We start from the raw sequence: 22,720 nt of genomic DNA on the forward strand, positions 1-22,720 counted from the left end.
CACAATCAGGAACTCTCTAGGCCCTCTGGCAGACTCCACATGTCAGAAACTCTGACAGTGACCAGGAACTCTGATAATGTCTGTTGCTAGGCCTTCAGGCAGACTCTAGGTTGGCTCATAAAGAAGTATATTATGCGCATGCCTTGGAAACTGGTCTGAGCTAATTTCCTCGACTCTATGGGCCTGTCCTACTACACACTTTCACACTACCATTGGGACTAGCTTCAGGGACTGAGGCAAGACTACGCATACCCTCTGTAAGTTTGGTATTGTTAATGAAAAAATTAAAAATATCTGAGGCTGGATATTTTATACAGAAAGGAGATTCATTTGGCTGCCAGCACTGGAAGCTAAAAATCCAACAGTGGTAGTTCACTGTCTGTTGAAAGTATGGTAGCTACATTACAACATGGCACATGCCATCTTGCCAAGAAGACCCAAATTGACAGAGATGTCACATGGTGAGAGAGGGAGACTTCCCACAAGAGCCCACAAACCACAGCCCCAAGGAAAGTTTTCATCTGTCTTTCACACTTTGTCACCCCCCACCCCATAGCCACACCTCTTGAAGCTCTCCACTTCCCAATATCACCACACTGAGGCCAGCTTGAAAGTCACACTTCCACCACATCCAAGACGGCACCCTATCTGCTCACGGTTGTAGTCAGAAAGGGCTGACCTCAGCATGGAATGTAAGGAGCTATTAGAAATTAATCTGTCAGTGAGGTTTTCATAGCTATTCATTCACTCAGTAAACAGACAGGCAGCATAGTGAGGGGTTCACGACACAGCTTAGGAGTCAGGAGTGCTTCCATGAAGATTCCTTAGATATTATAATGTGATGCCTGAGAGTCTCCCTCTGCCTTTATTTCTAGGAACTCACGGGGCAATGTGTGTTATGACATTAAGATATGTGATCCATAAACAGACATCAGCATTGAGCCTGGGACATCTGTATGAAAAAGGACCCTACCACCTGACTGTACTGAGCCTAAGAACCAGCTGCTGGGTGTCAGGAAGTTGGAAGTCACACTGTCCCCTCACTTACTGCACCTCTAAAAGAATATGCAATCCCATTGTTAGTTTGTGATTTTCAGAAATTAAACTACAAAGGTTATATATATATATATATATATATATATATATATATATATATATATATATATATATCCTTCCTCTTCATCTATACTTTTCCAAGCATCCCACAAACCAAAATCATTCCATATCAAGGAAATGGGTTTGGGTTTTTTGTTTGTTTGTTTGCACACACACACACACACACACACACTTTTTTTTTTTTTTGGCTGTGTTTGGTTCTATCCAGCATCTCTGGCTATACAGCTTCTGCTCTGGTTCCTGGCCACCCAGACAGTGTCAGGCTTGGGCTCCCTCTTGTGGTATGATTTTAAATAACAAAGGGGTTCAAGATCTCTTGGAACCAAATACTGAAAGTTCTGGTGGGGAAGTCAGGTCAAACTCTTCCCCCAACACAGCTCACTGGGATTTTCCACCATGGTTGATTCACTTCCGTGGCCAAATGGTTTCAGTTTCTCAGTGCTTCACCCTACTACAAAAGTTACAGTGCTCTTCAGCTTTTGTTCACTTGGGGAAATTCAGAAAGCCTCTCCAGATTGCAGGAGGACATGATAGACAAGAAGCAGAGCCCTTCCACCAACTGAGCAGCAAAGGCAGGTAAGAAGGGACCCTTGCTCTTTCGAGGTCTGAGGAGTTCTCATCCGGAACATGTGGCCATAACCTGGGCAGGAATGAGATGGCATTTTTGAGGGTTAATTCATTTTGTAAGAACTACTATGACTAGAAAAGGCTGCTCCTGGCATGGCAAATGAACCCTAGGTGATATTATCAGGGCAGCCAGGCTCTAAGGGACACCACTGTACTCATTATGAGTTAGGGACCAGGAGCCATGTGGCTGAAACAGGGCAGGATAGGCATTGGGATTGTCTTTCTCGGTGTTCACCTTATCTCTGCTAACAGGGACACAGTTAAATGGCTGCTGTGGGATGTTCTGTATGGCAAATGTGTTGCTGATTAGTCAATAAATAAAACACTGATTGGCCATTGGCTAGGCAGGAAGTGTAGGCGGGACAAGGAGGAGAATAAAGCTGGGAAGTGGAAGGCTGAGTCAGAGAGACACTGCCAGCCGCCATGAAGACAAACAGCATGTAAAGATGCCAGTAAGCCACGAGCCATGTGGCAAGGTATAGATTAATAGAAATGGATTAATTTAAGCTATAAGAACAATTAGCAAGAAGCCTGCCACGGCCATACAGTTTGTAACCAATACAAGTCTCTGTGTTTACTTGGTCGGGTCTGAGCGGCTGTGGGGCTGGCAGGTGAGAGAGATTTGTCCTGACTGTGGGCCAGGCAGGAAAACTCAAGCTACAAATGGCTATGATCAGTGATGGAGCAGAGCTGGCACAGAAAGGGCTGCCTGTGGCTGATTTTCATGAGGGGAACAGAATGAGATGCAGGGTGAACAGCCACTGCTATGGTGAAGGACAAATAGAGGAAACACAGTGTTGATGTAGGAACACAAAGGGAATAAGAGATATGATCTGTTCTAGAGCTGAACATGAGTGATCGATGGCCCAGAAACACAAGCTCTGCCTACCACACATACCATGTTCCAACTTGGCAAGTTTCTTGAAGTTTTGTAGCAACAGAATAAAGAAAGTGATAAATCAATGTACTTTTAAAATGCATTGGTGGCAACGTGGGGCAGGCAGAATGTGCCAAAAGAGGAGTTTGCTACAAGCCTTCTGATGCAAGAAACGGCCATGGAGTCAGCTAAAGATTGCCTAGGAAAATTTGGCTCCAGACTTAACAACATCCCAACTCTCCACAATCACACAAATTCTTAATCAGTCAGCCTTGTGGGTTCTTTTATAGAGTTGTGGCTGTTTTTTGGGAACCTCAGTTCACAGCTGAATCTCCTAGTGAAAGATGAAAGATGGGTGTATCCATCACACATCTAATCTTGACTGCCAAGTGAATTTCCTCCTTCAGTCAGAAGATGGGTTCATTCTTCATATCCACTTACTTCTTAACCCTCTCCTACAGGATCAGCACCTATTTTGTAGTGAACGGCTTTCTTAGAAGAATTCTGGGCACAAAAGGCTGAGGACAAAGCTTGTTTACACTGTCCCCAACTCCAGGCCCTCAGGCAATTGTTCCTGTCTTCTGGAGACCAGAACCCCAGTCCAGGTACCATTCTCACTCATCCCATTCCTGTTTAATAGTCTTGTTCTGTATGGTCAGCTCTTAGCCTCTGTTTCCAGTGTTTTTCTTCCTCCTCTTGTATTTCTCCTTTCTCTACCAAATGAAAACTAAACAGAAAACCTAAAGGAGAATGGCAGGAAGTGATTTCTTTGAACCACTTTCTTTCTTGTGGTCTTGACAAACTCTCCAGTTTCTTGATATTTACATCACAGTTGCTTTCTGCAATATCCAGTATTTGCATAGTTGGGTTTATTTTGCAAGTTCTCATTTGCTGTGAGACTAAACCCAGTTTTTATTCATTGCTCATTCATAGCTAATGAAGTTTAAATTTCAAGGCACTGCTCTTGTACAACTATTTCTTTGGAAGAGTCACTGTCACATATTTCCATAAATCTTGCAAAAAACACATTACGTTGGTTCTCTTTCATGAATGGCAATGTGATTAATTCTGTGGATAGAGACTCGTGGCCACAACATGAGAATAACTACAAGGATAGATAGAGTGAATACATTTTATAATCTCTAGAAATTCGGGCCACAACATGGGTATAACTACTCGGAAATATAGAATGAATATACTTTATAATATCTAGAATTTGTGTAAGGGCATGCATCAAACAATGAAGCATTAACTCCATGGTCTTTATTCATTATAAATTCATTATTCATCATATGGTAAACTAATGAGTAAATGGATATTTGATTGATTAGATAAGCTGCAATATAAAATAATTTCTCTAAATCTGATTTCATTGTCCATTTGATGTCTAGTACAAAATCTTTAAGAAAGAAAATTTTCAGTGCAAAATTGAACAGAATATTTGTGTTGTGAGCAGTAGATTGCCGTCAGTGTCACATTATAAATGAAATTCCTCAATAATATAAGATTCTAAAACCATACAGGTTCTTCTTAACCTATGTCTCTGATGCATGTTGTGTTTTTTGAGAGTTTCATAACTCTACTTCTGAGTGAACAAATAAGATTCTAGTTAATCTCATCCCTCCCTCTATAGACAGGGGACAAGCCTGCACAATGGCCTCAGAGGTCCACATGCCAGGCCCTGTGTGCCTCATCGAGAACGTGGAAGGGCAACTGACAGCCAACCAGGAGGCCCTGGGGATCCTGTCAGCCATCGAGCAGCCTGTGGTGGTGGTGGCCATCGTGGGCCTTTACCGCACAGGCAAATCCTACTTGATGAACAAGCTGGCTGGGAAGAAGACAGGTGAGTGCCACCAACAAAGCTGAGCTGGGTCCCCTGTGTCCACTCACACTGTCTGCTTCCTGCATGAGAGTGTGAAGAATTTAATCTTCCAGTCACAGTTGGCTGTTGAGATCCTTTTTATTGACATTGTTGCTTTGTCCGTTTGCTTTCGTTTTTGAGACCAGTCATGCTATATAGCCCAAGCAGGCCTTTAGCTCAGCGTGTAGTCCAGGCTGACCCTCAACTCATGATCCTCTTGCCTTGGCCTCCTGAGAGCTGATTGCAGGACTGTATCCCCACATCTAACCCCTAGTTTCCCTTCCAAAAACACAAATGGTTCATTTCCTAGATGGAGAAAGACAGTAATAAAGGTAATTTAATTTATGTGTTAATAAACTTTAAAGTATTGCTAAAACAGTCATGTAATAAAGTTTCTACTGATGTTTAAGGTTAAAGCGGCTATCTATATTATATGTATTGACTTTATTATTGTAAATTATATTAGATTTATCTTCATAATTTTTTAAGAACCTGGTTCTGTGGCATTAAGCAAATTCGTGCATCTATCTCCACCATCCATCTCGAGAACTAGTTCATTGCCCATCCTATACCACTATTCTATAGGCTGTATCTATGAATTTGGGTGTCCTAGGAATACCACGTGAATACGGAGACTCATACACCTTCAAGGCTTGTCACTGTGAGAATGTGTGTCAAAGTTTTCTTCCTTTTTGAGATTCAGTGATAAAATATGTCTAACATTGCCTCATCCATTCACCCGTAGACAAGACAGTTGAGTACTTTGAATGATGATGACATGAAGATGACTATAGAGACACCTGTCTGAGTCCAGGCTTTCAGGTTTTCTAGGTTTTATTAGTCTCATCATTGATCAAATGACTGACAGCAGCAATGTAAGGAAGGAGGATGTACTTTGCTCACAGTTCAGGGGATATCAGCCCACTATGGCAGGGGAGACAGGACTTTATGGCTATATGTGTAGTGGAAGGAGCCTGCAGCTTGTTCATACCATGGCTGGCCAGAGAGCAGAGGGCCACAAACAAGGACAGCAATAACCTTAAAAGGCCTGCCCTCTGCCAGCCAGGTCTGTGGTGGTATTGTGTTCCCCAAAATATTGTGCACCCTAATAAACTTACCTGGGGTCAAAGAACAGAACAGCCACTAGATACAGAAGCTAGAAAATGGTGGCACTCACACCATTAATCCTAGCATTCCACAGGCAGAAATCCCTCTGGACCTCTGTGAGTTCAAGGCTACATTGGAAACAGCCAGACATGGTGACACACACCTTTAATCCCAAGAAGTGAGCCTTTAATCCCAGGGAGTGATGGCAGAAAGCAGAAAGGTATATAAGGTGTGAAGATCAGAAACTAGCAGCATTTGGCTGGTTAAGCATTTGGCTGGTTAAACTTTTAGGCTTTTGAGCAACAGTTCAGCTGAGATTCATTCTGGATGAGGACTCAGAGGCATCCAGTCTGAGGAAACAGGATCAGCTGAGGAACTGGCAAGGTGAGGTAGCTGTGGCTTGTTCTGCTTCTCTGATCTTCCAGCATTCACCCCAATAACTGGCCTCAGGTTTGATTTTATTAATAAGACCTTCTAAGATTCCTGCTACACAGGTCCTAAATCCTAATGCTTCCACAAGTCCCAACACAGTGCCACTAACTGGGGACGAAGTGTTCAAATACATGGGCCTGTGATGAATATTAACATTCAAACCATAACATTCTGCTCCTGAGACCAAAATGCAATTGGACCAACTTCAAAAGTCCCCATAGTCTTATAGTTCTAACAGTGTGTAAAAGTCCACCATGACATCTGAGACTCAAGAAAACCTGTAATTTACAGTGTCACAGAATAAACATCCCCATTTGCAGTGTTCAGGGGGACAGGAAGGACAGAACACACCACAGCAAGACTGAACCCAGAAGGACAAACCTAACCTTATAGCTCCATGTGCAGCATATAGGGCTTGTGGTGGCCCTCTCTAGAGCACAGCAGCTTGCAGACCCTGCCTCCTGGTTCCTGCGGTTTACAGGACACAAGGGCTCCCCCTAGGGTTAGGTCCACTCATTGACTCCAACTTTCCTCAGTGAACATCCCAGTCCTGGCATCTCTAACTTCCTGGGTCTCCACTGTTACTGCAGCTTTACCCCACAGCCTCACACAGCAAGCTCAGGAGCTGCACATGAGGGACTGACCCTGCTGCACATTTTCTGTGGAACCTTGATGCAAGCCCGGAAGACCACTGCATTCTGCATCTCTGAAAACTGAGTTTCTGTTATGACTCTGACTGTGAGATCAGCACCAGCTTTGGTTTCAGTTCATTCTCCAGACTACATTGTGCTGATTTTTCAAAAGAGATTTATTTATTTTATATTCACATGTACAAGTATTTTGTGTGAGTACAACCCTGCATGCCTAGTATTCACAAGTATTAGAAAGGAACATAAGGTTTCCAGAAACTGTATTTATAGACAATTGTAAGCTGTTATGTAGATTCTGGGAACAGAGTTCTGGTCCTATGCAAGAACAGCAAGCACACTTAACCACTGAGGCATCTTCCCTGGTTGTGTTTGATTATGCTAATTTTATTATCACTTTCTTGAAGCACCTGTTTCTACACATCTAATCTCTCCTTTCCTCTCTGCTTTTCAGGCTTCTCTCTGGGCTCCACAGTGCAGTCTCACACCAAGGGGCTCTGGATGTGGTGTGTCCCTCATCCCCAGAAGTCAGACCACATCCTAGTTCTGCTTGACACAGAGGGCCTGGGAGATGTGGAGAAGGTAAGGATTGAGGGCTCAGTGTGCAATTCAGCCACTCCTTTCTGAATGGTCTACACTGTTCTCTATGCTGCTTTAAAAAACCTTTATGTATGTAGGTATTTATTTATTTACTTACTTATTTAGTGTGTGTGTGTGAGTGTGTGCCTGTGCGTGTGTTGCATGTGCCATGCCTGTGCTTCAGTGCACATGTGGAGTCAGAGGACAACGTGTGTGGTCAGTTCTCTTTTCCACCACGTGGCTTCTAGGGATTGAACTCAGGCTCTAAGACTGGGCAGCAAGACATTTTTACCCACCAAGCCTTCTCACTGGAACTGTCATTTTTAAATAAGAGTTTGAACTTTATCATAGCATCCTTTTCATATGTATTATATAACACATGCTATGTTTAGTCAACCAAGAGAAAGGAACTAGTTACAAGACTGGGTCACAGAACAGCAGTTTCCACAGTGTTGAAACACTAACAACAGGCTAAGAAGCACCAGTGAGAAACATCACAAATAAAACCACAAACCAAGAGAACGTTCACCCTGCAAGTGCTGTGGACAGCACCTGTAGGTTCAGTACAGTCTTCTGTTTTGTTTTGTACCTTGCATAGGTCATAAAAGGTTTCATTTTTTTTTAAAGGCTAAAATCCCCTCTAATTGAGTATGTTTTACCACTGCTGAAAAGTAACATAAGAACAGAACACACTCCTGACCCATGTGTATTCTCACTTCCAGGGCGACAACCAGAATGACTGCTGGATCTTTGCCCTGGCTGTACTTCTGAGCAGCACCTTCGTGTACAACAGTATGGGAGCCATCAACCAGCAGGCCATGGACCAGCTGCAGTATCCTTTCTGAGGTTCAGTACACCAGTGAGAGTGGGGTGAACTACCCTCATGAACCAGCTCCATGACTCTGGCTCTTGGTTAATGAAGCATAAAACAAAACAAGAAAATAACCCACATCTATGTAGCTACAGTATTCACACTGAGGTTAAGAACAAAGCAAATGAAGGTTTGAGGCTAGGGCTCAATATGTAGAACTCATACAGGATGTGGACCCTGGGACTTTGGTTGGTGCTATGGTTGTTTCATGGCTTTCCTTAATTAGCTGTTCAGCTATGTGACAGAGCTGACAGACAGAATCAGAACAAGATCTTCACCTGACCAGGATGAGGTGGAGGACTCAGATGAATTTGTGAACTTCTTCCCGGACTTCGTGTGGACTCTGAGGGACTTCTCTCTCGAGCTGAAAGTAAATGGGGAACCCATCTCTGCGGATGAATACCTAGAGAATTCCCTGAAGCTTATACATAGTAAGCGACCTACAATTTATTTGTCTTTCACTTTCTCCTTTACCCTCAATTTGTCTTCTCTGCCTCAAACTTGTTTTTATGCCAGAATACAGAATAAGGTGCACCGTGAGTATATATTTGAAAAAAAAATGTGTATTAAGGATATTACCAATATCCTAGCTCAACTGTTGGAATAGTGTAGCCTCCATGTAACGGATGTGCTGCCAGGCATCTTTAGAAATCAAATGATGTCGTATTCTAGGATTACATATTATCTACACACAGAGTCCAGCTATATATACTAAGTGGGTTGAATCTAGCAGAGCATTCAGCCTTTCCCTAGATTGAAAATCCTTAAAGCAGATACCACCACCCCCTTTCTGTTTTCCTTGTTTTGTGTTTTCAGGGTCTCACTATGTAACCCTGACTGGCCTGAACTTATAATCCTCCTGCCTCAGCTTCCAGGATGCCAGTATTATAAGCTCACATGACCAAATTAATATAAATATATATATATATATATATATATGTACATATACATATATATATATTCACCTTTCAAATTCTGTCTAAAAATCCTGCTTTTCACTCCTTGTAGATACTGGTAAAAAAGAAAAAGAACAAAAGCTTAATCTCCCTCGGCTCTGTATCCAGAAGTTCTTCCCAAAGAAGAAATGCTTTGTCTTTGAGCGGCCAGCACACGGGAAGAAGCTTGGCCAGCTGGAATCGCTGCAGGAGCAAGACCTGGACTCAGACTTCGTGGAACAAGTGGCAGAGTTCTGTTCCTATGTGTTCAGCTGTTCCAAGGTTAAAACGCTTTCAGGAGGCATCAAGGTCAATGGACCACGTGAGTCCCTTCCAGTCCTTCTGCTCACTGTTTAGGCCACAGCATCATGAGATAGCAATGACCTGCTTGTAGACCTGTCACCACTGTAGGGCTAAGCTGTAGATGGTACCAGCATTTATAATAGACTTTGTCTATCACGTTTTCTTGTTGGGAAAAGAGAAATGGGGGTAAAAGAAAAAACTCCTTTTTAAATTACCCAGCAAATTGGACCTGCGTTCACCAAGGATAGCCACTAAGCAAGTATGGCTCTTAAAAGTTAAATGAAAATACAGGCTAGAGAGATGGCTCAGAGGTTAAGAGCCCTGACTGCTCTTCCAGAGGTCCTGAGTTCAATTCCCAGGAACCACATGGTGACTCACAACCACCTAATGAGATCTGGTGCCCTCTTCTGGTGTGTAGGCATACATGCAGGTAGAATACTGTATATGTAATAAATAAATAAGTCTTTTTTAAAAAAATGTACATGAAAATACAATAAAATCTACATGGAGCTATTTGTTGTCATATTAGCACATACAGAAAGTTCTCTTGGGCAATGCTATATTTTCTATTTAACCTGATGGAGAATTTCTGACTGGGAGAGCACATTTTGTTCCTGAATTGGAATCAAAGGCTCCCAGGGCTGGTGACACAGACAAACATGAAAGAGGTATGGAGCGTGTTGTCATGGTACTGGCATTCCATAGACACAGGTGCATGTAATCTCCATCCAGCATCCTTAGCCTTTGGGGTCTCCCACACTTCATGAGAGGAACTTTGCACAGAGGAAGGTCTAATCCCATCAGTCTGAGGTAGACACTGAGATGCTCCTGTCTGTCATTGTTCTAAATGATGCTAAGGACACTGATGCCTTAAGACATCGATGACTGACATATCCAGAATTACACAGAATAGTATTGTCATCATCCATCTATAGCAAATATTGTCACCTGTTTATAGGACTAAAGAGTTTGGTGATAACCTATGTGAACACCATCAGCAGCGGGGGTCTGCCCTGCGTGGAGAATGCTGTCCTGGCTTTGTCCCAGACAGAGAATGCAGCTGCAGTGCAAAAGGCCATTGCTCACTATGACCAGCAGATGAGCCAGAAGTTGCAGCTGCCCACAGAGACCCTCCAGGAGCTGCTGGATCTGCACGGGGCCAGTGAGAAAGAAGCCACTAAGATTTTCACGGAAAATTCCTTCAAAGATATTGATCAAGTGTTCCAAATGGAATTAAGGGTAATATTTCTCTCAAATTTACCTGGATATAGATTTTGGAAGGCAAAGTGCTATGGGGAAATGAAATGGGTGTTTGGGGGAGCAATTGTTAATACATTTTGTAGCAGTAACAGCTACCTATTAATAATTACAATAAATAATAAAAAATGGATTCTCATAGACTCAAGGCTTTAAAACATTTCTCTTTTCATAAATAAACTTGTAATATTCACCTTCACTGAATTAAGAAGGAGAATAAATTAGTGTTTCTGATCAAGTGGCATGCCCACTGTCCATATACTGATCCAATATTCAAGCCAATAGATTAGAAAACTACAGCTTTAGCTATCAGAGGCAAATTAATGTTGAGCCATGTGTATTCCATGTGTCATCTCTGGCCCAGTCTATAAAAGCAGATTGCTTGCTGGGTGGTGGTGGCACACGCCTTTAATCCCAGCACTCGGGAGGCAGAGGCAGGTGGATCTCTGTGAGTTCGAGGCCAGCCTGGTCTACAAAGAGAGTTCCAAGAAAGGCGCAAAGCTACACAGAGAAACCCTGTCTCGAAAAACCAAAAAAAAAAAAAGCAGATTGCTCTGCTCTGAACTTCACTTCCAAGGAGCAAGGATGACATGAGGAAAAATGTGGCATCAGAAGAACAGATGTAGTTATAGTGAATGATTATAAGTTTTCCTTTGTTTACTTTGCTTTTGTGTTTGTTTGGTTTTGAGAAATGTTCCCAGAAATTCTAAACTCAGGCTTATTTTGCTTCTTAACATTTTTCTTTTCATTTTCACATTAAAGACCAAGCTAGAAACAAAGCAAGAGGAATTCCTTAAGAAGAATGAACAGGCATCCTCAGATCACTGCTCAGCTCTGCTTCAGGGTATTTTCAGTCCACTAGAAAAAGACGTGAAGCAGGGGATTTATTCTAAACCAGGGGGATACTGCCTTTATATCCAGAAGATAGAAGAGCTGAAGAAAAAGTACTCTGAGGAACCCAGGAAAGGGGTTCAGGTAACCAAGGTTATGTGTGTGTTCTGGGAAGCTGCTGACCTCCTTTAGACAGCAGAGTGACCACAAGCATCATTGCAAGAGTGTCATAGGTTTACACACCATGCATACACTCCTTAAACATCACATACATGAAGGTTATCATATACAGTATCATACCATACTGGATACATCCTGCTTACTCATCAGAGACAGTGCATTCACCTAACAACTGAGTTCACATTGAACAATCACATTAACCACCAGTATGACTGTCGCCCTGTGTTTCAGCTTGACTCTTTGTGTTGCAAAGGATCCAATGATGGCCCCTTAAATGAAACTTATAATTCATCAGTCTTGGGCTTCAAACTGGCTTTAAAAGATAACTGGGTGCAGTAAGATTGTCCTCTGTCCATCTGTCCATCACTCTTCTCCAGCCCCATTCTTTTCTACCTTTTTCATTTCCTTTGCTCCTTTTGTTCTCCACCCGGGCTTATGTCATTATCAAACTCTCCCCGTGTATCACCACAGCACCATTAACTCCAGTGTTAGAGCCCTAGTCTAAAAAAACAGCCTGTGTTTTCTAACATAGGCCTCCAATTAAAGATACTGTTGAGTAGGGTCCAGCCTAGACTGTGTGTCTGTTTCTGTGACTAGGACTCTAAGCACCAAGAGGTGTCACTAGAGGAAAGGGGGTAAGAGAGACAATCCTGTGGCATTCAGTCATTCCTGCTGTTAACTTCATGTTTTCTGGACTCAAAGGCTGAAGAAGCTCTGAAGCAATTTTTGCAGTCCAAGGAGGAGGTGACTAATGCAATTCTACACACAGACCAGGTTTTGACACAAAAGGAAAAGGAGATGGAAGGTGAGGCACAAATTAAGGGGACATGTGCCCACAAAAGCTGTGGAAAGTTTAAATTACTTGTAAACCTGGGACCCTAAATCAGAGCTAAAAAAAAAAAAAAAAAAAAAAACTGTGTCTTCCTGGCTGGAATCAGACATGGTAGCACAATGAAGCCTGTGAGGAAGAGGAGAGGAACTCGTGATGCACTTACACCTTCCTCCTTGCTTTCCTTCCCAGCGCAACGTGCGAAAGCTGAAGCTGCCCAGGCTACAGCCAAGTTACTAGAGGAAAGGCAACGGCAGAGTGAACAGTTGATGAAGGACAAGGAGAAGCGTCACCAGGAACACATGAAACAGCTGGCTGAGAAGATGGAGAGGGAACAGGCCCAGAAGAGGGAGGAGCAACAGAGGGCCATGGAGCACCAACTTCAGGTATTGTAATTGCATGGCCATCTATGTTTTCTTCACTTAAAAAAAATATTTTAAAGTGAGCGTGTGTGTGCGCGGGCGGGCGGGCGCGCATGTGTTCATGTGTATGCGGTATCTGTAGCGGCTGGAAGAGGGAGTCAGATACCCTGGAGCTGGAGTTTTAAATGGTTGTGAGCCACCTGACTTGGATGTCCAGAATGGAATTCCAGTCTGTAACACAGTTTACCACTGTAAAAATATCTCAGCTCCTTCCCACAGTGGAATCCCCAACGGTTGTTTTTCTGTCTTATTTAGTATGAGTTTACTCCTGAGAGTTTTTTTTATGAGGAGAGGAACTCTACGACTGTGTGATAGCCTGTCTGTCCCTCCTCTTTCCTATACTCTGCTCCCAGACTGTGTTCAGTTGGGAGTTAGATGAGGAAATTCACTGTCTTCAGTCTGGGACTCTGGTTTTCTCACCCATGATCTCACCCTGCTGCCAAGTTGTGGAAGTTTACACTAAATGTCGTCTCCCTGCACCGCTCTTCTTCCCTCTTTTTCTGCGGGAGTCCTTGTGTATATCTGTGGTGCTGCACATGGGTGCACATGGATGTGAAGGCCACAGATCTACTTCAGATCTTCCTCCATCACTCCCCACCACATTTCTTGAGACAGAGTCTTTTCACTGAACCTAGAGTTCACTGGTGGGGCTAGCCTGGCTGGCCGATTAGTTTCAAGGATGTGCCTATATCTGCCTCTCCAGCCTGGTATTACAGCACAGTCCTGTGTCTAGGTCTCCCATGGGTGCTTGGGATTCCAGCTCAGGTCCTCACGCTTATGCAGCAGGCATGTTACTGACTCATCCCCACTCCCACCCCAACCCTAGACTAAATATCTTAGACTAAGATTCAGACAGAGCCTTAGGTCAGATTTTCAGAATTCATTCTTGTGGTGCCTGTTTATATAAGATATGAGTAAGTGGATGTGTTAAGGTCTATGATGCTAAAATTTGAAGTCAAACACATAGTTAAGATTATCTACAGAGGTTATAGACAACTGATAAGGAAAAAAAATCAATACTGGTAACTTAGGTTCATCAATAGAATTGTGGGTTGTTTTTTTTTTTTTAAATGTGCCCTAGGCACAAAACAGCTTTGGCCACCAAGCTGGGCATCAAGCTAGGATGAACAAAGGACTGCCATCCACTCTGCCCGTGACTGATAGAAGAACACCACCAACAAGGTGTCTCTTTGCCCATTGCTAGAATTGTTTCTTAGCTAAAGGCACCCCCCAAGAGACATGATCACAGCTGCCCCCCAAAAAAAACATAATTTGGGGAGGAGGATAAAAAATTCAAAAAGAAAAAAAAATCATTTCTTAACGTATTAAATTTTACACATGAATAAAAACAGGTTAAGATATATAAAATTAAGGGTAAAGAAAATTTTAAGAAATTAAATAATAAAAGTAAATTATTACAAAAACTGCATAGAACATAGGAATCTACTCAGTGCAACAACTCTGTCTCCACTTGTCACTTTTTAGGAACAGGCTCGACTGCTAAGGGAAAGCTTCCAGCAGGAGATCAGAAGAGTTGAAGAAGAAAGGATGAAGCTCCAGCAAAGGAAATCAAAGCGCAAATGGTATAAGCTATAGTTCTAAGAACAGTGCCATCCTGCCACTCAAACCAGAGGTGTACAGGGTGTAGATCTGGAACAAGTGTCACTTCAATTGATAATAATTGGGTCCTGCATCAGAAAACTAAAAATCTGCAAAAATATGCAGTGTGATCATTGAAATTGTGTTTATCTTCCTATAAGATTGTGCGCCAAGGATGTCATTGACATCTCTACCACAAGAGAGGTATCAACAACACTGCTCAGAACAAAATCCCTTTTCCAGATGATCTCCAGGAGACAAATGGACACTGAGCACATTCTTAAATGGTGGCACATAATTAGAAACCAGGTTGTCCAGGGATGTGATGTATCTAAAGGACAGGGAAAGCCAGCATTACTCCTTACTGGAGACAATGTAAAGTATCCATTATATCAAAACTGCTCAACCTTTCAGCAATGGTGTGATTTGTGGACATTGGTAATGAACAACCCTATCAACACACTCCATTATGAATCAAGGCACCTGCATAGAGATCTAGAGTCCATATATATAATAGCCACAGGAAAACGGAAGAAGCCATTAGCATGACAAGGAGCTGGATCACAAGTCCATGGGCTAAAGAAGGAAATGTTCCAGTTTATGTAGATGGAAACTGTAACAGGACATTTCCAAACTCTAAAAGTTGACACTGATTATATAGAAACATGATGACAACTAAGCATAATGTATACCTTAAGTACTTATGTATAAGGTATACATAAGTATATGTTATGTATACTTCATGAATAACAATATATAACTTTAAAAATGGGCTTTAAATGATGATGGGTAATCTATAGATATCTGTGGTTGATATATTTTGCACCCCAATAAACTTATCTGGGGGTCAGAGAATAGAACAGCCATAATATTCAACATAGAAGTTAGGCGGTGGTAGCACACACACCTTTAATCCTATCACTTGGGAGGCAGAGATCCATCTGGATCTCTGTGAGTTTAAAGCCACACTGGAAACTGCCAGGCATAGTGACTCATACCTTTAATCCCAGGAAGTGAGCCTTTAATCCCAGGAAGTGATGGCAGAAAGCAGAAAGGTATATAAGGTGTGAAAACCAGGAACTAGGCCTGGTTAAGCTTTTAAACTTTTAGCAGCAGTTCAGCTGAGATTCATTCTGGATGAGGACTCAGAGACTTCCAGTCTGAGGAAACAGGATCAGCTGAGGAATTGGTGAGGTGAGGTGGGTGTGGCTTGTTCTGCTTCTCTGATTTTCCAGCATTCACCCCAATACCCAACTCCAGGTTTGTTTTATTAATAAGACCCTTTAGGATTCATGCTACAGATATCAAAGGAATTTTAACGATTTATCTTTAACTATAAACTTATGCTACTCTTTTTCCTATTACTAGCAGTTGTACTTGAAATCCTGTTGATTTTCCCCAAGCATAATAAAGGTTGTTTTCCATATTTTGACCAGCTTTTAGTATGATGGAGTATAGATAAACTATATTCCAACTACCAAAAGTGTAAGGTAGGTGGTGAACATCTTTTAAAGGGACTTAGAACTTTTTTTGAGGAGGTATGGCTCAGTGGATGAAGTACTCACAGTGCAAACATGGCATAATTCAGATCACAGCACCCACACAACAAACCAGACATGGTGGGCACACCTGTAAGCCTGGCACTGAGGTCGGGGCAGGGGTAGACAGGAGGATCCCTGGGGCTTACTAGATGGCCAGTCTAGCCAACAGATGGACTCTGAATTCTCTGAGAGACCTTGTCTCAAAAATAAGGTGGGAAGTAATTAAGAATAGAGTTATACTGTTTGTTGAAAGTGAATGCGACCAGAAATAATCACATTAAGCAAGCTAAATCAGTCTCAGAAAAACGAATGTATGTTTTCTTTAGTACATAATTGTGGGAGCCCGTTCTCGGGTTCCTCGTGGCTTTACCCAGCATGTCCGCGTAGAGGATGATTAGGACCACCGGCCTGAGTGCAGGTGTCTGGGATGGTCTGCACTTGGCTGTGCTGGGGGAGGGGGTCTTTTGCTCCACCCCTTGGCGTCTCTATAAAAACCCTGGGGCAGAGAGAGTCGGCCCGTTGGAATAGGTCCCAGGCTCTCTCGAGGCTATCCTTTATTTTCTATCTGTTTATCTCCGCGATATTCTCTGCAATAAATCCTTCTATCTAATATTTCCTGCTGCTCGCACTCAAGAAAACTCTGGGGAACTGTGGGGGTGGTGGGTAAACGCCCCACAGAATGGCGCCATGAACAGGGACTAAAAAAAGGGGTGACTAAAGACAAATGAACAGGGACTAAAGACAAAGTAATAGGGACTAAAGATAAAGGAAAATAGTTTTATTAGAGTTTTTGGCGAAAGTGCTGAGTTCAGCCCTGCCAGTGGATAAGGCATGCCGGTGTTATGGAAAAAATATATATTTTATATATATTATTGAGAGGCAGGGGTTTTATCCACGAGAGAAAAGGAAAGCGGACTGGAAGGATGTCCGATGCTGCAGCGAAATTCTCTTCTGTCAAAATTTTCTATCTTCTATCCCTTTCTCAATTTCTATCTGTGAAAAGTAAGTATAAGGATAGCATAGTAATATAGTTTAGGAAAAACTTAGAAGTGTAAGATTGTGTAGGAAAAAATAAGTAAGGCAACTAGACAGAAAAACTCTACAATTTTCTAACTTTGGGGGCTATGAATGCAAACTGGGGGGAAAATCTTTCTTTGGGCTTTTTGGGTAGTAAAAAAGCTCTTCTTTGAGCTTATGGGGAAGAAAAAGTTTCCGATGGAAGCTTTTGACCTGGGGACAGCTGAAATGCTAAGTCCAAGGGGCAGGAGAAAGTAACTTCTCCCTGAGGCAATAATGGGGGGTAAAAAGCCAAAAAGTTTAAAGTTGGGAAGTTTGGGGAAAAGTTGGTCTTTCTCTCTTGGGGAAAAAAAATCTTTCTCTTAAACTAAAAGCTTTTCTTGGAAAATTTGGGGGAAAAAAACTCTCTAAAAAGCCTTCATCTTTCTCAAGAGCTCTCAAACTTAAAAACTAAAGCCTTTCAGAACTCACTCTCAGAAGGACAAAAATTAGAATCACCTGAAGATATTAGTATGGGGACCACCTGTGAGTAGCTCTAAGGGAAAACAACAAACTTCTTAAGACAGCAAAACCTAAGTTCTTTCAAGCTTTAAAAATCCTCCCTGCAATGCAGGAGGCAGGGACAAGTTCCTAAACTCTTCTAAGCTCTGTCTCTTCAAGCCAGTAAAAGACAGTGGGTCAGAGTACCCTGAGGGAAATGCTTGGGAGAGTGTGGATAAAGAGCTACAGAGAGCCCAATAGGGCAGGAAACTTTACCTGAGAAAAGCAAAAATGCCAAGCTTTTCAGTTACAGCCGAGTTGAGGCATCAAGGGTTTTGTTTGAGTTTTTCAGAAAGAAAAGGTGCTCCTAATCGTCCTAATGCAAAGATCCCCTGAAGCATTGTATCCTCGCTTCTGACCAAAAACCCAGAGGTGACTGGCCAGCGTCTCTGAGTTGGAGTGCATTTCGGGGATACTAGGGTTCCTGCAGTTGTAAACTTCCTGGAGCACAGAGCTGAGGCAGGAAGGTGCAGGACCCAGGGGAAGATTGCCAATGAACAAACAAAGCTAAAGCCGGTGGGAACGGCACAGTTGTCTACTTTCCTACAAGTCCCGGGTTGATAGGTCCACAGCTGCAAAAAGAAATCTGAGAAAAAGCTTTCCTATCAGAGTAAGGACCTTTCTGGGAAAACAGTAAAGCTGAACTGTGTCTAAAGCAGTCATGCTGCTGAGTCAGAATGCTGTCTGGGGAAAGAGCCCAAGCCAGGGCAGAACAGAACTATCCAGGAGTAAAGCTTTCTTTTCTGTCAGAGAAAGCACCTCTTTGAGAAAAGCTTTGTTTCAACTGACTCCCTGAGATGAGGGAGTGTAGCCCTGAGCGGTGATTGCCTCTGGCATAAGCTCTGTCCTTGAGCACCCAGACAAGCAAACACAACCCACTGGGGGACTGGGCCAGGTGAAGGCCTGATGAGGCAAAAAAAACTGTTCTAATGGGAGTTTAGAAATGGCAAAAACCTCCTGTTAGATTTTCAGTCTGTATGCAAACCACACAGACCCAGAAAACAAATGGACAAAAAGCCCCTACCTTCAGGAGCAGGGAAAGCCACCACTGTAGTGTCGGAAACTGTTTCTGAGGTAGAGGGGATAAATTGAGACCAAACTGGGATCTGTCTGGGAGAAAGACTCTGAAGAAACAGAATGGACATAATCCTCCCCAGAAAATATATGACCTGAAAAAGCTGCTAGAATTTGAGGCAGATTTGGAGGGAGAAAAAAAAAGCCCCTACCTCCAAAGGCAGCTAGCAGAGGTACAGAGCCTCAGATAGCTGAAGCTCTGCATCTGGGGAAGGAAGGAACAAGCAAAATGAGACAGATTAGTGGGAGAAAATCTCTCCGAAGGAGCTATGGAAAAACTGTTGTGAATGTCTTAGCCAGTCAGTGAAAAACAAACACAAGGCCCTAGGAAAGTTGCTATCAGAAATGCCAGCCTCAATGCCGGCTAATGAGGCAGGTGCAGTTCTGATCCGAGGCCAGTGTCAAATGAAGGAGAGACCAGAAACCTCCCAATGTCCCATAGCTGAAAATGTAAAATGCTTGTTCAAATCTCCCGTTGCAAAAGCAAAAAACTTTGTTCAAACCTCCCGGGCAAGAATTTGTAAGCAAGTCTGGTAAAAGTGAACCAGTTGACTCTCAGACCCGAAAAGAACTATGGGAAATGACTGATGGGAAATGATATAAGGAAAAGATATGGGACTGATTATTATGGACTGATATAAGGGAAATGCATTCTGGGAAAGGTAGTTTTTCCGCTAAAGATGGCGACATTGTTCTGAAACTTTTGTAAGCTCGAAAATAGGTTCATGGTAAACTTAAAATATAGCTTTTTAAAAGAATAAGGAGGAAAATCGTCTGAGTTTAAGTGTCAGTTCCAATGAAAAATTGAAAGGATACGGAACTAGGTGCTTCGAGGTTTGGGGCTCCTTTGGTAAAATGCCTTACTTACCCTAATAGCTGTGTAAAATTTTTACGGCAGTTGGATGACAAAAAGCTACCTTTAAGAGCAAACAAGCCACTTTAAAATCCTTAAGAAAGCAAGAGAGAGCAGTTTATACACTGAACGTTGTCTAAGATATGAAGAAACTTATGTGAAATTAAAAATTATTTACCTCTTGAACAAACAGCCTGCAACGAGTGATTCCTTTGCAAATCTAATTAAGGGGATAATAAACAGGCATTCAAAAAGAAATGACTGCTTTATAGATGGGAAACAAACTTCAGAAAATCTAGCTGTCTTACAAAAGAGTTGCTTCACCTGAAAGTTCCTTATAAGAAATCAATGCTAAATATTACAGCTGCTAATAATATCAGGAGTTAAAGCTAATGAAGTGAAAATACTAAATCATAAAAATGCTTTTTCTCGGAGTAAGCTAATAAAGGATATGTTTCATGAAAGAACATCTATGTTCTTAACTCTTTTGAATAGTAACAGTTTTGGTGAAAATATTGGAACTAACAACAACCAAGTCAAAATGTTTCAACAAATTGAAGACGCTATTCCACAAAAGAAAGCTGCCATGCTTTGTGGGCCATATTAGAGCTCACTCCAATCTTCCTGGTCCTTTAGCTGAGAGTAATGCGAAATGGAAAGATCCCTGCTCGGGATTATGGAAGGGTCCCGATCCTGTGTTAATATGGGGTTGAGGACATGTTTGTGTTTTTTCACAAGAGGAGAATGAAGCTCGGTGGTTACCGGAACGTTTCCCTAAGGAGCGTGGAACTAAGAAAGGTCAGCTCCAATGATGTTTCTATAAAGAAACCAGAAGGAAAGTGGCTCGATCAGTGTTTCTGAGGTTTTGTCACTGGTTAATGCAAACAGTGCGGAAATGGAGTTCAGAGCTGTGCCGCTTTTGGCTTTACTAGCTCCTTTGGAAAAATACTTTATATCACCTAATAGCTGTGCAGTATTTGGCGAAGAGCTTTACAGCAGCTAAATACGGTAATTTCACCCTCAGTGTGAAGTGAAATTTTTCCTTAGAACAAACCAAAAGTACTGCTGTAATAGAAACGTTTGTCTGAATTGAAGCACTTAGGGGAACTATTATGAATTTGGGTGAAGGGACAGCCTCTAGTTAAAAACCGTTTACCGCTGACAGTGCATCTCTGCCGGTCCGGAACGGCTGAGAGAACTGGCAACTTTGGAGTGTGGCTTCGTCCCGAAGATGTTACAGTCCCCTAGCAACAACTATCACAATTCTATAACAACAACACTCACTAAATTCCAGTGTTGTATAGCAAAGCTGACTATAACTTCTAAACTTTAGAAATGATGTACGTACTTCCTGTCTAGTTAAGAGAATCTAATAGAGATAGTGATAATAATTAAGAGTAAGAAATAGAAAAAGATGAAAATAAGATGTGAGTTTGTAGAAATTATTCTGTCTTGTTAGATCTTGTTAAAGAAATCTTTAGGTGTTTGCTAAGTTAAATATATGCTAATGGTAGCCCTGTATAAGTTTGTAAAATAGATCTATAGAGTTCCTTTAAGAATATAAGCTTGCAAGAAGTATCTAATGTAATCTTAAGACATATAGTAATAAGCTTGTAAGAAGATGCTAGTTGTAAATGTAAGTTTAAATAAGAATAAGATGGAATGAATATAAGAAATATATAAGTAATAAGAAATATATTTGCTAAAGTAGTTCTATAGTTTCCTTAAGGAGTATAAATAAGTAGATGATAATGTTATATGTGAGTTTGTAAAAACATGTAAATGTTGAATGTGAGTCTAAATGCTTTGCAAAAAATTATGTGAGTTTGTAAAAAAGTGTAAATGTTAAGTGTGAGTCTATGCTTAATGTATATGATGAAAAAACCTGAGATCTAGAAGTTAGTGTCCTAGAAGACTGCAAAGTAGGCAGTCTGAGCAGTTTTCAAAAGTTCCAGAAGCCGCTAAGAAGCTAAGAATGGCGGACGCCAGAACCAGCACAAGGCATCCGCAGCTGAGATCCGTGAAAAATCAATGCAACACAGAAAAACCTGAGCTAACATCAAAAACGGTGCGGTTTAGAATACTACTGTACCTAAAAAAGAATAAGTTCAGAGACACTTGTTTGAACAAAAATTGTTAACTGCAAAAAGTTTTGGTTGAAAAACGTCTCTTCATATTTTGAAGTGAAAGCCTAATACCAGAATTTATTTCTTGTTTGAACTTTTTGAACTTAAAATGAGATAAAATTACAAAAAGAATTTGGTTATGGATTTCTCATATTTGGAAGGCTAGTACCAGAATTTATCGTTTGAATTTTAAGACTTAAGAAATGAAATGAACAATAGAGATTTCATTGATATGGGACAATTTTGAGTTTACTTATAGTAATGACCTAGGAACTGTTTTCTGGAATTGGGTTAAAAATGGAACTGTTTAAATGAAGAAATTTATTATTTCTACCTAGAATCAAGATGCAGTTTTGTGTATGCATATATGCTTTATTAATTGGTGATTCATGAATTGTTTTGTGGAACTGTTTATGTAAAAATGAAATTACTGGCCGGGCGGTGGTGGCGCACGCCTTTAATCCCAGCACTCAGGAGGCAGAGCCAGGTGGATCTCTGTGAGTTCGAGGCCAGCCTGGTCTCCAAAGCGAGTTCCAGGAAAGGCGCAAAGCTACACAGAGAAACCCTGTCTCGAAAAACCAAAAAAAAAAAAAAAAAAAAAAAAAAAAAATGAAATTACTTACAGAACTGGTTTTGTTATAAATGGAACTGTTTAAATGGAAAAGTTTGGGTTTTCTAACTAGGCTTGAGATTTTGCTTAAATTATAAAGAAAAGGGGGAGAGTTAATATTCCTTAGTCTAACTTCAAAAGTTGTTTGAGTGGATTAATGTCATGTTTTGTTAGTAAAAAATGCAAATGGGGTATACTAAGAGGCTACTTTTAAAGTATAAAGAGTTTTATTAAGAAACTGCTTTTGGATGTTTTGCTAAGTTTTCAAAGTGTTAATGGTTAGATTGAGAAGATTGCTTTTCAATATGGGTTTGTAGGAGTTGTATGAGTTTGGATTCTTCTAACTAGGTTTGAGATTTTGTTTAAAAAATTATAAAGAAAAGGAGTTATGAGGTTGAATTATGTTTGCAGAAATTATGTTTACCCTATTGATATTGTTGCACCCTGGTTTTGTGGAGTTAAGAAAATATTTAAGTTTGATGTGAA

The 22,720-nt window shown here is 41.4% G+C and overlaps 1 protein-coding gene, 1 long non-coding RNA gene and 1 other non-coding gene across 6 annotated transcripts in view; 1 reads left to right on the forward strand and 2 right to left on the reverse strand.

Annotated features, from left to right (window-relative positions):
* Positions 1 to 22,720, reverse strand: part of LOC128105478 (uncharacterized) — a 39,923-nt gene that overhangs the window by 9,212 nt on the left and 7,991 nt on the right. The window lies entirely within an intron of this gene.
* Positions 1,199 to 16,457, forward strand: LOC128105477 (guanylate-binding protein 1-like). 2 transcript variants are annotated; one of them, XM_052730663.1, is made up of 12 exons: positions 1,199 to 1,692; positions 3,082 to 3,225; positions 4,254 to 4,463; positions 7,122 to 7,249; positions 7,969 to 8,078; positions 8,352 to 8,548; positions 9,126 to 9,374; positions 10,314 to 10,594; positions 11,375 to 11,587; positions 12,326 to 12,428; positions 12,645 to 12,838; positions 14,360 to 16,457. In XM_052730663.1, the coding sequence occupies exons 3-12, from the start codon at positions 4,274 to 4,276 to the stop codon at positions 14,468 to 14,470; spliced, it is 1,776 nt and encodes a 591-aa protein (XP_052586623.1). In that variant the 5' UTR covers positions 1,199 to 1,692; positions 3,082 to 3,225; positions 4,254 to 4,273; the 3' UTR covers positions 14,471 to 16,457. The 2 variants fall into 2 exon arrangements, with proteins under 2 accessions (XP_052586623.1, XP_052586624.1); XM_052730664.1 differs by having other exon boundaries at positions 1,199 to 3,225.
* Positions 13,943 to 14,082, reverse strand: LOC128106817 (small nucleolar RNA SNORA48). Its single transcript, XR_008216864.1, has one exon. It is a non-coding gene; the product is annotated as a small nucleolar RNA SNORA48 (small nucleolar RNA).

This window comes from Peromyscus californicus, unplaced genomic scaffold (genome assembly GCF_007827085.1).
Source record: "Peromyscus californicus insignis strain IS unplaced genomic scaffold, ASM782708v3 Scaffold_9__1_contigs__length_137607984, whole genome shotgun sequence".
Taxonomy (NCBI): Eukaryota; Metazoa; Chordata; class Mammalia; order Rodentia; family Cricetidae; genus Peromyscus; species Peromyscus californicus.